The sequence below is a fragment of the Echiichthys vipera genome (assembly GCF_963691815.1).
Source record: "Echiichthys vipera genome assembly, chromosome: X".
NCBI lineage: Eukaryota > Metazoa > Chordata > Actinopteri > Perciformes > Trachinidae > Echiichthys > Echiichthys vipera.
The window spans coordinates 45963763-45976743 of record NC_139825.1 but is presented as its reverse complement, the minus strand read 5'-3'; the positions used below and the strand labels follow the sequence as shown (position 1 = coordinate 45976743).

The window sequence follows — 12981 nt, the reverse complement described above, 5'->3', positions numbered from 1 at the left end:
TGTCATTCACACGCCTTTTAGTGAGACCAGGCTGAACAGCCACAGTAATGAGAATTTTAAAGACAAACACACTTAATTAGTGTGTCTCGCCAAAACATGGTGTGAAACCTTGACGTCTAAACACATTGATTACATTTCCTTCGCCATAAAAAAATTATGGTTCATAAGATTCATTGCTTACATCCCTTTTTCTAACTTTCCATCTTTTTCATCATTGGTGCATTGCTATTGCAATAACAAAACTAATGCACTGGTGTTTTCTGTACCCTACATCAACTTCTGATCAGTGGAACAACATGAAACCAGTAGAAATGTGTTAATGGTAACATGTTAGCTGGTGACACTGACCCACACCTTGTTACAGTTGGACAGAGCTAGGCTAGCAGTGTCCCTGTGTTAAAGGTCTCTGTGGTATGCTAGCGTACTGCCAGCAGTTGCTTCATATTAACTGTACAGACATGAGTGGTGTCAGTGTTCTCATTTGACTCTGAAAATAAAAACTTTTTCTTTAAATGGAATAATGTGATCAGCCTCCTTCTACCGAGGGATATAAGGCAACCAGAAGAAGTGCTTAGGATAGCAATAACAAACTAAGTTAGCTCAACAGCTGACTTTGCTCTATATCTGCTATGAGATATATGTAATCATGTCACATCTCCTTTAATAAAACACACATGACCTCAAAGCCTCAGAGTTTATAAGATAATTCAGCGCTTCACCAACAGAAGTAGCTGAACATGTTACTCTAGGCTACATCATCCGAGGCCAAGTCTTCGGGTCGTGCTACCATCCCTTGGCAGCAGAAGACCGAGGTATGATCACATTATTTACAGTGTGACAGGTTGTGTTACCATTTAGTTATTCCCCCAAAATCTCTAGGAAAAGATAAGAGCCAGGAAATGGGGCATTGACGGGGTGGAACAGGGGGAATCGACACTGCTTTAGACCTCACGCTCACGCTCACACTCACCAAGTCAAATGAAATGTTCTGTGAATATAAGGAAAATAAATCATCTTGAACGAAGACGCAAGACTCTGAGTATAATTGAACACCGACGTGCAAGTCCAGCAAGCGATCCCCTGTAAGGTGAACGGTTTAAAACTTAGGTTAAAAACTGGCCGCAACACCGAGGTACGATCACATTATTTATAGTGTGACAGGTTGTGTTTCCATTTATTTATTCCCCCAAAATCTCTAGGAAAAATGACGAAACCTGTAGCATACAACAAGCTCTCGCGGATGCCTTGACTTGAAAAGGCCTGTTGCAATAAGCAATAAATTAATGGAACGAATGATAACTTTTAATGAGCTTTATAACTTTGCCAGCCTCAATAATTTCCATTTTTCCATTTTCCTGGAGTCCCTTTATCCAAGAGACTAGATGACAAGAGTTTTCTGTCCAGTGCAACTGTTTCCACTGACCCCTCTCGCTTCCTCCACGTAATGATCAGTTAACCCTCGTCTCATGTCGTGTCAGTCACTTGTCAGCCGCACAGCCTCTATGTGGGGAGGCGGACCCCGGCGTTACCCAGAGGACACTGTATTTGATAGTTGGAGGTATAAAAACAAATATGGAATTGGTTTCAAAGCTGAACACCACAGTTGCCATGTGGGAGCACTTCGGCTTCAAACGAATGACCGCAGTGAACCACTTCACTTGAGTGAGTCACATTTGATGTTTAACCCTCCTGTTGCCCTCAAATTTGACTAACACCATTTATTCTAGGGGTCAATTTGAGCGTAGCAGTTGAAACATCTCGAAAATGATCCTAATCAATTTGTGACTCAAGTTAAGTCGGGTACTTTATGTTTTTATTTAACAAAATCAAAAATATTACTGACCTTAAATTGCATGGAGGGATTTCTGTCTGTGTGTTTAAGAGCGTGATCACACTGTCCTTTTGGCCGCGGCCAAAACCGGTTTTTCAGCTAAAGTCTAGTACCTTTAAGCCATGTGAGTGCACCCGCTCCGCGCTCAACTGTGGCCAGCGGACCGTCCACGGCCCGCTTGAAAGAGGTGGGCTTTAGCGGAGCCGTTTGCACATGTACGAGCACGAGCGTGCGCACGTGTACGAGCACGAGCCCTACGGCAGTAGCGTTATGTCCGCCTGTTCGGACATGTAAATAGAAGGACGGACCATGCGCGGACATTTAACAACAACAACAATGGCGGTGAAAGGTTCACGTTGGTGTAGTGCGGAGGTGGAGTGTTTACTGCAGATTTGGTCGGATGCAAATATTCAAAAACAGTCGACAAGACGCACAAAAACTCAGAGGTCTATGGAAAGATTTGTAAACAAAGCCACACACACGTGATCAATGCCTGTGACGTGTTACGGCGTGATGGCGTATGGACAGCAAGAAGCATTGGCCGAGGCCCTGGCAGTGTGAGTACAAACGGGGCTGGGGCGCGGGGGGGAGAGGGAGGGGGGACAAGTACCCTAAAGTCCGGGTCTCGGTCCGGGAGGACAGTGTGAGCACGCTCTTAAACCTGTTTTGGCACGGTGCGGAAGGACAGTGTGAGTGCGCCCTAGGGGCCCTAAGATGTTTTGTGGGGTTGTGTAGGAGGTCAGTGTGTTACCTACAGTTGATGGTGGTTGGCGCGCCCCCCAGTTTGGAGAAGCGGATACGAGTACCAACACAGAAGTACATTTTTTTTTTTAAATCAAGATATAGTATGTAGCTATATCTAGAATTCTTTCCACAACTTTACCTTGTTGTCAGACAGCATTTCTGACATGAAACTGAAGCCGTTATCTAGGCTATCTTCAAAGCCACCAGACACCTTTAACAGAAACAACCGCTGCTTTGATTCATTTGCTAGATTTAGTTCAAGTTGACCAAACTTAACCCTCCTGTTGCCCTCAAATTTTACTAACACCATTTATTCTAGAGGTCAATTTGACCGTTAAACATCTGGAAAATGATCATAATCAATGTGTGACTCAAGTGAAGTCGGGTACTTTATGTATTTATTTAACTAAATGAAAAATATCACTGATGTTAAACTGCATGGAGGGATTTCTGTGTGTGTGTTTTAAAGTAAGTCTGTTATTTTAAGTGCTATTTTGTGTTATTTGTAACATCTGGAATGAAAGTAACGTCCGTTATCAAGGACAGCAGCATGAATTTGACCTCATATAATATTTGAAATGTAAAATAGAAAATAATAATAATGATTAAATCATCCAGATTATCAAACTGACCCAAAGGAACACCGATGCGACAAGTACATGTACGATAAGAACAATAAAAAAATATATATAATCATGACAATTTTAGGTTTTTTATGAGTTGTCCCCATAAAATTAGGAAAAGTCATGAATATAAAGCAACAAAAAAAAAAGATGTCAGTATTTAGAGATGTTAAACATCAAATGGGGTCAAATTGACCCTTAGGATAAAAGCAGGGTTAAAACAGTAGCAACTAAATGAGCCAATGAAAATTTAAAAAAATGAGAGTCCATTTCATTTATTGTTTTTATTGTTATGTTTATTTATTTTGGATATTTGAAATGTCTTTGAGTTCTAGTGTTAAATATTCTTTATAAATAAATGTTTATTAATCGTTGATGGGGTGTACTTGCATTGATATGCCATTATCTTTGTATCAGTTCAAAATGTTCTCAAAACGGCAACATTATCGCTTCTCTAAATAACTTCTGGGACAGGCCTAGACCTGCAGTCAAAGTGTCCATGGAGTTAGGAAATAATTGTGGTTAGCACTGTCGCCTCACAGCGAGAAGGTTCCAGGTTCGAATCCCGGTTGGGGCCCTTCTCTGTGGAGTTTGCATGTTCTCCCCGTGTCTGCGTGGGTTTTCTCCGGGTTCTCCGGTTTCCTCCCACAGTCCAAAGACGTGCACGTGTTCGGTTCATTGATGACTCTAAATCACCCGTAGTTGTGAATGGTTGTCTGTCTCTGTTCGTCTCTATGTGTCCTGTGATAGACTGGCGTCCTGTCCAGGGTGGACCCCTCCTCACGCCCGATGTCAGCTGGGATCGGCTCCAGCCCCCCCGCGACCCCGACCCCAGGATAAGCGGTTGAAGATGAATGAATGAGTGAATGAGGATCAAGCACCTGCCAGTATAATAAAATGGTGTTTGTAATTATAGCAGTCTGAAAGTCATGCGCATATGGAATAATCACATTATATTGTCAGTTAATTAGACCAACAACACAGTGGCTACAAACTGAAAGCCTGTTTAAGAAAAACAGAAATGCTGGTGGACTCACCCGCCATCTGTTATAAAGTCACTTTTCCTCAGATGTCGGGAGGAACCTTTCTCAAGGAAACTCCCACTGAGAGCATCAGCGTACAATCAAGGCTAAAGTCTAACAACCTACACAGCTTTATGTGTAATTCCTCACTGCACGTACTTATCAAGACTCTGAAGTTGATCCTAAGCTGCCCTGTGCTGCTACATCCATGCAGCGGAGCTTTTTTCTCCTCGACATGCGAGTCATCTTATCTAAACCGCTCTGTTGGCAACCGGTCTAAGGAGCAAAAGAATTGGGACGGCCACAGGGTGAGATCTGAGAAATGTAGAAACATTTTGTTGTCTAATCCTCCCTGATTAAAATTAAAGTCATTACGTGCGGTGAAACACACCAGATCTGCTGACAGGAAATGACTGCAGTCACGCAGATAGATGCACACAAGCAGGACACTGCACATCAACACTGATGCTCACTTATGCACCTTAAGAGATACACACAAGTACACACACTTATGTCCAGACTCACCAACACTTATCTATGCTGCAGTAACAAACACTGGAGAAACACACACACACACACACACACACACACACACACACACACTAACACACACACTCACACACACACACACACAGCAGTCACAATCATGATTGGAAGAGGGAAAGAATGAATTTTGCTTCGTAGAGACAAATTAAGGAGATGTGAGATAAGATGGCGACCTTTTGAGTGTGTGTGTGTGTGTGTGTGTGTGCGTGTGTGTGTGTGTGTGTGTGTGCGTGTGTGTGTGTGTGCGTGTGTGTGGGCGGTTAGAGTGCGAATCGAGTAAATTAACCTTATTGTTTTCTGATTAGAAATGAATGAAACAGAAGGGTAGGAGTAAAAAAAAGAAGAAATTGGGGGGAAAACATGTAAAGGGTAGATAAATCGAGACAAGAGAAAGGAAGACATGAAAAGAAAAGAAGAATACAGGAGAAATAAGAAGGTGATTAAATAAAATGGGAGTAGAGGAGAAGGAAAGGAAGTGTAATGACTTTAATGAAATACCATCAGGCCATTACACTCTGTCACTCACTTCTCATTCATCCGTCACTTCTCCTTTCAACTCATTTTCGCGCTGACATTAAACCCTGTCTCAGCAGAGGTTTCACTCTATTTCAGTCTATAATTTCTCTTCTTTTTTTAATCCCAGCTTTCTTATTCCCCTGCAGATGAAAAGATGTTACTTGGATACAACTACAGAAACACTTCATTTAACTAATTACGTTCATCAATCTGTGTTTCTGTAAGAAGATGGCTGTGGTCAGAAAAAAGTGGCATTATACTGAATCAAGAACCTAAAGAACTGAAGACACCTGGGTGAAATGCATATATCCACACTGTAAGTGGATATGTGGCGTGTGGCGACTGTGGCTCAGTGACAGAGTGGATCGTCCTCCATTCGAGAGATTGGCGGTTTGATCCCCACCCCCCCGTCCACATGTCGAAGTGTCCTTGGGCAAGACACTGAACCCTGAATTGCTCCCCGTGCTGCGCATGGGTGTGTAAATGTGGTGTGAATGGTTAAATTAGATGGTATGTAGAGAACCACCGCCATCAGTGTGAACGGGTGAATGTGACAAACACTGTGAAAGCACCTTGAGTAGTCAGAAGACTAGAAAGGCGCTTTATAAGTACAAGTCCATTTACCAAGTGCAAATAAGTTCAGTTGTTTTTGAAGTTTGTGCAGCTGCTGTTTTCCACATTAACACTCTGACTTCCTCTTATTCAACATAACCTTCCCACTTATCAGACAAGTTGCACTTATTCAAAGGATGCTCAAAAAGGTCAAAGATCCGCCCCATCTACCATTCCACAAAGACATCCTCAATCCTTTGTCCCGCCCATGGGACGCTCAGCCTCTCTGGGGGTCTATGGGACAGTGGGCTGGCCCGGACGCTCGGCTTCTGCATGATGATTGGATGAGCTGTCTGAGGCGGAATCCTGTTTTGACTGACAGCTGAATGAGCGAATCAGCGATCTTGAAGAATAAACAGCCAGCGGAGCATTTTCCAAGTTTTTCATTCCGTTGTTCTGAACTGATCCGGAGACTTTACTGATCCCCAGCAACTTTGTCTTTGTTGAAAACGACTAGCGTTGTGTTTGGCGACTCTGTTGTGTCACTGCAATTTCTTTCCCCAACAAGCAGCGGCAGCTGCAGAGCTTCTCTGCCCGTCACTCACACTCACAGGTGGTCATACTTTACAGTAGCTTGGCGCAGCAGCTCCAGCTGGGCCAAGGCAGTTTAAGCAGCCTAGCTCTGCTGGTCAAGACGCATAATTGGTGGGCCAAGCTCACAGATCATTTTCTTAAAAAGGAACGAAGGGTAGAATATACATATAAATAAACAAACACATTCATGATGTGCAAGCGGCCGAAATGGGTTTTCTCAGGAGGGGGGCTGGAGTCTCCCTTAGAGAGAGGGTGAAAAGTTCAGCCATCCGTGAGGAACTTGGAGTAGAGCCGCTGCTCCTTTGCGTTGAAAGGAGTTGAGGTGGTTCAGGATCATCTAGTGAGGATGCCCCCTAGGTGCCTCCCTAGGGAGGTGTTCCAGGCACGTCCAGCTGGGGGGAGGCTTCGGGGAAGACCCAGGACTAGGTGGAGAGATTATACCTCCACACTGGCCTGGGAACGCCTTGGATGGCCCGGAAAGGTAAGTTTGGGGTCCCCTGCTAGAGCTGCTGCCCCCGCGACCCGACCCCAGATAAGTGGTTGAAGACGAGGTGAGATGAGATGAGATGAGATTGTATGATGTGGCCCTAAAAGGAGGATAAATTACCCTCCATATCCCTTGTATTATGTTAAGGGTAAATTTGACCCATTTCGGGTTCTGCGTTGACCAAAATACAGGATATCTTTTCTTTTTCTTCATGACATTTTGTAACTTTTCCTCATCTGGAGACATGAACTGGTGTTCATACACTGTAAACAAACCAGACCTTTAACACACACATATACACTGTTCCTTTATAGTAGTCTAGGGCTGGCTGTGAAAATCAGACTGACAGCCAAAAGCTTGAATCTAATCAAGAGATTATTATACGTATCAACTTCGAGACCTAGTACACACACTTGAATGAATTCACTACAGAGCTGTGTCACCACACATCTGACACAGCATAATCAAACAGTGTTAGCAGCTGATCTGGAGGACAACACAACGTGTAAGAGAAAGACAACAACATCAATTTGAATTTGGCCACATAAGTAAACAACCACCATCTGGTTGACACCAGTCCAAGTGCTATAAAATTGCAGGATAAATAATGAGTTTATGAGAGACTGAAGGATTATTACTGCATTTCTTTTAAAAATTCATGCCCTGTGATATGAAAAGATGATGATGATAGATGGACAGTACCGTGTGTTAGCTATTTCACATGTGAGAGCACACATCTGCTGCACATCTCTTACTTTCTGTTACTAATAAGAAGTGGTTTCCTCTCCCACTTTACATGAATGCTGCAGTAGATGAGATGTATGTGTAATGATGGACCAAATGGTGAGTTTAGTGTGAAACCAACTAGTTACAGTGTAGCAGCTACTGTTGACTTTGTGCTCCAGTTTGTGTTAGACTGGACTAGACAAGACTAGATTACACTGGTGACAGCATAAACATGCAAATGCAAATGCAAACGCAAGAAACCACATAACAACTTTTATAGTCTTCTCTTTGCGGCCCACATCCTAGGGTCTCCGCTATGTAAATGCCCGCCGCTGCTAAATTATTGCTCCTGCTGCTTCAGAATTTTATAAAATGAAATTGCAATTACAGGACTCTGCAAGGGCTTTTCATTTGACATGACAGAGAAGAAACATCCGCGCAGCGCTCCAGAATCAGGGCGACACGCGTGATGAGACAGGGAGAGACACAAGTAAGACCTTTTCACACCGGGGGCCTTTTTTTTTATTTTTAGATGCGATTAATTCGCAGGCCAATGTATTTTTCGAACTGTTTTCTTATGAATACTTTCACACAACACAATTATTACAAGGCGAAAAAGCTGCGTTATTTTTTTCAGATCAAGGCATACCGTATTTTCGGATTTAAAGTCGCTCCGGAGTAAAAGTCTCACCGGCCGAAAATGCAGAATAAAGAAGGAAAAAAAACAAATATGAGTCGCACTCGAGTATAAGTCGCATTTTTTGGGGAAATTTATTTGATAAAATCCAACACCAAGAAACAACATTTCATCTTAAAGGCAATTTAAACTAAAACTAGAACAGAGAACAACAGGCTGAATGAGTGTTTACGTTATATGACGCATAAACAACGACCTGAGAACGTGCCCGGTGTGTTAACGTAACATGTTACGGTAAGAGTCATTCACAGAACTATAACATATAGAACATGCTCTACGTTTACCAAACACTCTGTCACTAATCACACAGAACTGTAACATATAGAACATTCTCTACGTTTACCAAACACTCTGTCACTAATCACACAGAACTATAACATATAGAACATGCTCTACGTTTACCAAACACTCTGTCACTAATCACACAGAACTATAACATATAGAACATGCTCTACGTTTACCAAACACTCTGTCACTAATCACACAGAACTATAACATATAGAACATGCTCTACGTTTACCAAACACTCTGTCACTAATCACACAGAACTATAACATATAGAACATGCTCTACGTTTACCAAACACTCTGTCACTAATCACACAGAACTATAACATATAAAACATGCTCTACGTTTACCAAACACTCTGTCACTAATCACACAGAACTATAACATATAGAACATGCTCTACGTTTACCAAACACTCTGTCACTAATCACACAGAACTATAACATATAGAACATGCTCTACGTTTACCAAACACTCTGTCACTAATCACACAGAACTATAACATACAGAACATGCTCTACGTTTACCAAACACTCTGTCACTAATCACACAGAACTATAACATATAGAACCTGCTCTACGTTTACCAAACACTCTGTCACTAATCACACAGAACTATAACATACAGAACATGCTCTACGTTTACCAAACACTGTCACTAATCACACAGAACTATAACATATAGAACATGCTCTACGTTTACCAAACACTCTGTCACTGCTAATCACACAGAACTATAACATATAGAACATGCTCTACGTTTACCAAACACTCTGTCACTAATCACACAGAACTATAACATATAGAACATGCTCTACGTTTACCAAACACTCTGTCACTAATCACACAGAACTATAACATATAGAACATGCTCTACGTTTACCAAACACTCTGTCACTGCTAATCACTGAATCCACTGAACTCTTCTTCCTTGGTGTCACTTCTGAACAACTCCGCCAACTCAACGGTACGGAAGTAGCAGCTAGCATCTTCTATTTTCCCAATGCACTTCTGCCATGACCCGCCCCCGCCCGATTTTGATTGGTTGACGTGTGTGTGTGACGATTGCTGATATACGCCTAGTCTCTTACGTGACTGAGATAAATAATAGCCCGGGCTATTATTTGATATTTTACGGTAATGTGTTAATAATTTCACACATAAGTCGCTCCAGAGTAGAAGTCGCACCCCCGGACAAACTATGAAAAAACTGCGATTTCTAATCCGAAAAACACGGTACATTTTTCTAAGTCTTCACACCGCAAATAAAGATATCAACCCAATACGTTGTTTTCCATCAAGGAATCAGATGGAAAACTATTTTGCTCCTTCAACCATAACAAAGGCAGCAGAGATAGCTCCACTTCTTCCTTCTATACTTTCATAAAAAAAGCTCTGTGAAAGTTGAATGAATGAATGAATGAATGCTTTATTTCAAACATATGAAAAAAAGAAATTACACTTGAAGCACGAGTCATTAAAAACCCTTTGTATGTTTGAAAAGGAGCAGGAAGAAGCATTAGCTTATTAACTCCTACCCCTTCTCCACTTAGTACCTACTACTATAGGTTTTCTTACTTCCTGTGTATCCTGTTTGTTTTTTTGTTTGTTTTTAGGCTAAACAAAACAAACAACCACCAACAAACAACAAGATAACCGCTTGTGTAAAAATAAATATATGACAAGTATGGCAAAATGTGAGAACACTGGTGTTTGTCGTCCCCCTCATCTTCCCTGTACCTTATAGACACCGTCCGTTTGTACTGTTGTTTGAATTTGAAATTTTGAGAGTTACTGATATGTAGGTAAGCAAGTAAGTAAAACATTTGTTGTTTGTATAAACTATGCTAAAAAAAATCCTTGAGGAAACACTGCATCCACAAATGACTGTAAGATCATTAATTGCAAGCCTTAAATGACCTGATGTGAACCTTTTCATGCACTAGGATACATCAGTAATAGATGTACTGAGGAAGACGTTTCACCTCTTCCAAGAGGCTTCATCAATTCATGTTCGCATCTGACCAGACTGGGACTGGACCAGGACCAGGACCAGGACCAGGACCAGGCTTGGATGAGAGGTGAAACGTCTTCCTAGACAAATAACCAAGTCCAGTTGCTTTTGACTGAAATTGCTTAGGAGGATAACGACGACCTGGACGAGTGAGATCATTCACAGATGTACTGATGTACAGGCAAACCAATAAGGTCGCAAAATTGTTTCCATGCTTCACCCACTGTAAATGCAGTTTACAGTGGATGACTGTGGCTCAGTGACGTAGTGGGTCGTCCTCCAATCGAGAGATTGACGGTTCCATCCCCGCCTCCCCGGTCCACATGTCGAAGTGTCCTTGGGCAAGACACTGAACCCCGAATTGCTCCCTGTGCTGCGCATGGGTGTGTGAATGTGGTGTGAATGGTTACATTAGATTAGATGGTCTAATCTACCAGATGTCCACCACCATCAGTGTGGATGAATGGGTGAATGTGACAGACACTGTGAAAGCGCCTTGAGTAGTCAGAAGACTAGAAAGGCGCTATATAAGTACAAGCCCAAGTCCAAGTCTGTTCAAATGGAAATATGTAAAGTGTGTTTTTTAAAGTCACGTATTGATTGGTAGACATTTTACATACTTAGAGACACATAGCTGGTGGACTCACCTGTGTCGTGCTGTTTCCCAGCGAGCCTTGTTTGATGGGAGGGGAGTATTTCTAATTTCACTAGTTCTGTTGTGCTTGCTAAAAGCTGCGTTGCCTCCAGCACTGTACAGTGTTCTGTTGACGTCCCATCTATGGACAGCAGGTGATCCCCAGCATGCAATGCTCCACATCTGGTAAAACACAGAGACAGGGAGATGAAGGAAGGAATCTTCCCCAAGCAAAATTGCGAAAAAGAGAAAGTAATAGAGTACAAAGTGTTCTTTGCTGTTTCAGAAATATATTTGAATACCATAAGTAGGCTTCAAAAGTAGCCTGATTAGCTCGGATTAGCTGCCTTTAATATTAAAACTATACTAAAATATAAAACAATGAATTTGCCACAATGTGGGAATGAACAATAGCAAAATGTAGACCTCCACAGTCAACCTGTTGAGTTGACTGAGGTTATTTTAGAGCTAATTTTAGCACTGACACACAGTTCAAGTGCTTCATGTATATTTTAGAGACAGACTGAGGCTCGGGGATATATCCTGTCTCATACTGTCAGTGGAAATTATGAGGCCTGACACAGTTTATGTGTGTGTGTGTGTGTCTGTGTGTGCATGCATGTCTTAGAGATAAGTAGATTGCATAAATATGTAACAGTTGCATATCAGCTGTCCAACTGCATTGGTTTCAGTCAGAAGTGTGAGAGGGAACATAATGAAAACTAAAGGTATGAAAATGCTCCAATGGCCACTTGAGGCTGGCTCCTACAGCAAGTCAATGCCTAGAGACCTTGTCAAGATCTGGTTCTGTCAGTACCCTCCTCTCTTTCGTTCTGTGTGAGTTTGTCTCCCCCTGTCTGTGTTTCCCTGCATGTTCTCTCCCTCGTCTCTGTGTAGGTCCGGTAGACGTTCCCCCCAAGCTGCAGCCTGTTACGCTGATCACCTTACCACCATAAATACCTGAAGCTGGCAGGCATGCAGCGCCGGACCGTCGTCGAGCCTGTATTGGTAAAACTATTCCCCCCGGACTGGCATCCCCTTTCTCGTTATGGTTTTCACGCTCCCAGTAGTAAGTTGATTAATCGTGTTTGTTTTCTGTTTTCTCCGTAGTTTCCCGTGTTCCCGTTCGTCTCCCTGATCTTCCGTCGTCTCCCCGTTCCTGTATTCCCGTGTTCGTTTAGTAAGTAATTGATTTTGTATTCTCTGTACTGATTTTGCGTTTGTCCGTTTATTATATTAAACGTTTATTTTGTAACTTTACTTTTTGTCTGTGCCTGCATTGGGTCCACCTTTCGTGTTATACTTGTACCGTTCATGACAGACCCTATGTTAATATGCCTAACTTAAATAAAAAAAATAAACATGTTTACAGATTAGTGCGAAAAAAAATCGCATTGATCGTATTGATCTCTATAACCATTTAGGATAACTGTACAATGGTTGATTTTGCCCATTTTTGGATTAGCAGGCGGAGTCAGGCACTGCCAAGATGGGAACGTCTGGAGCTGCCCACACTGAGCTTCACAACCCTCTATGGTATCACCTCAACAAGCTGCACCAATCCAAGGTTTAGCCTGCATGTAGCTTGAGAGGTGAGGCCCAGGACAAAAACAGCAATCCAAAGAATGCATTATCTGAAGTTTGTCAGCAGGAGAACAGTTGACAACAGATTTTGATGGTCAAACTGCCAGCGTGCATGTATGAAAAC

General features: G+C 42.3%; 1 protein-coding gene across 1 annotated transcript in view; it reads right to left on the bottom strand.

The window, feature by feature from the left end:
* Positions 1 to 12981, bottom strand: part of grip2b (glutamate receptor interacting protein 2b) — a gene marked incomplete at both ends in the record, with an annotated part of 243580 nt that overhangs the window by 36086 nt on the left and 194513 nt on the right. The window contains one exon of the mRNA XM_083939969.1: positions 11287 to 11456. Within this exon, the coding sequence (XP_083796095.1) occupies positions 11287 to 11456 (170 nt within the window). The remainder of the gene's footprint in view (positions 1 to 11286; positions 11457 to 12981) is intronic.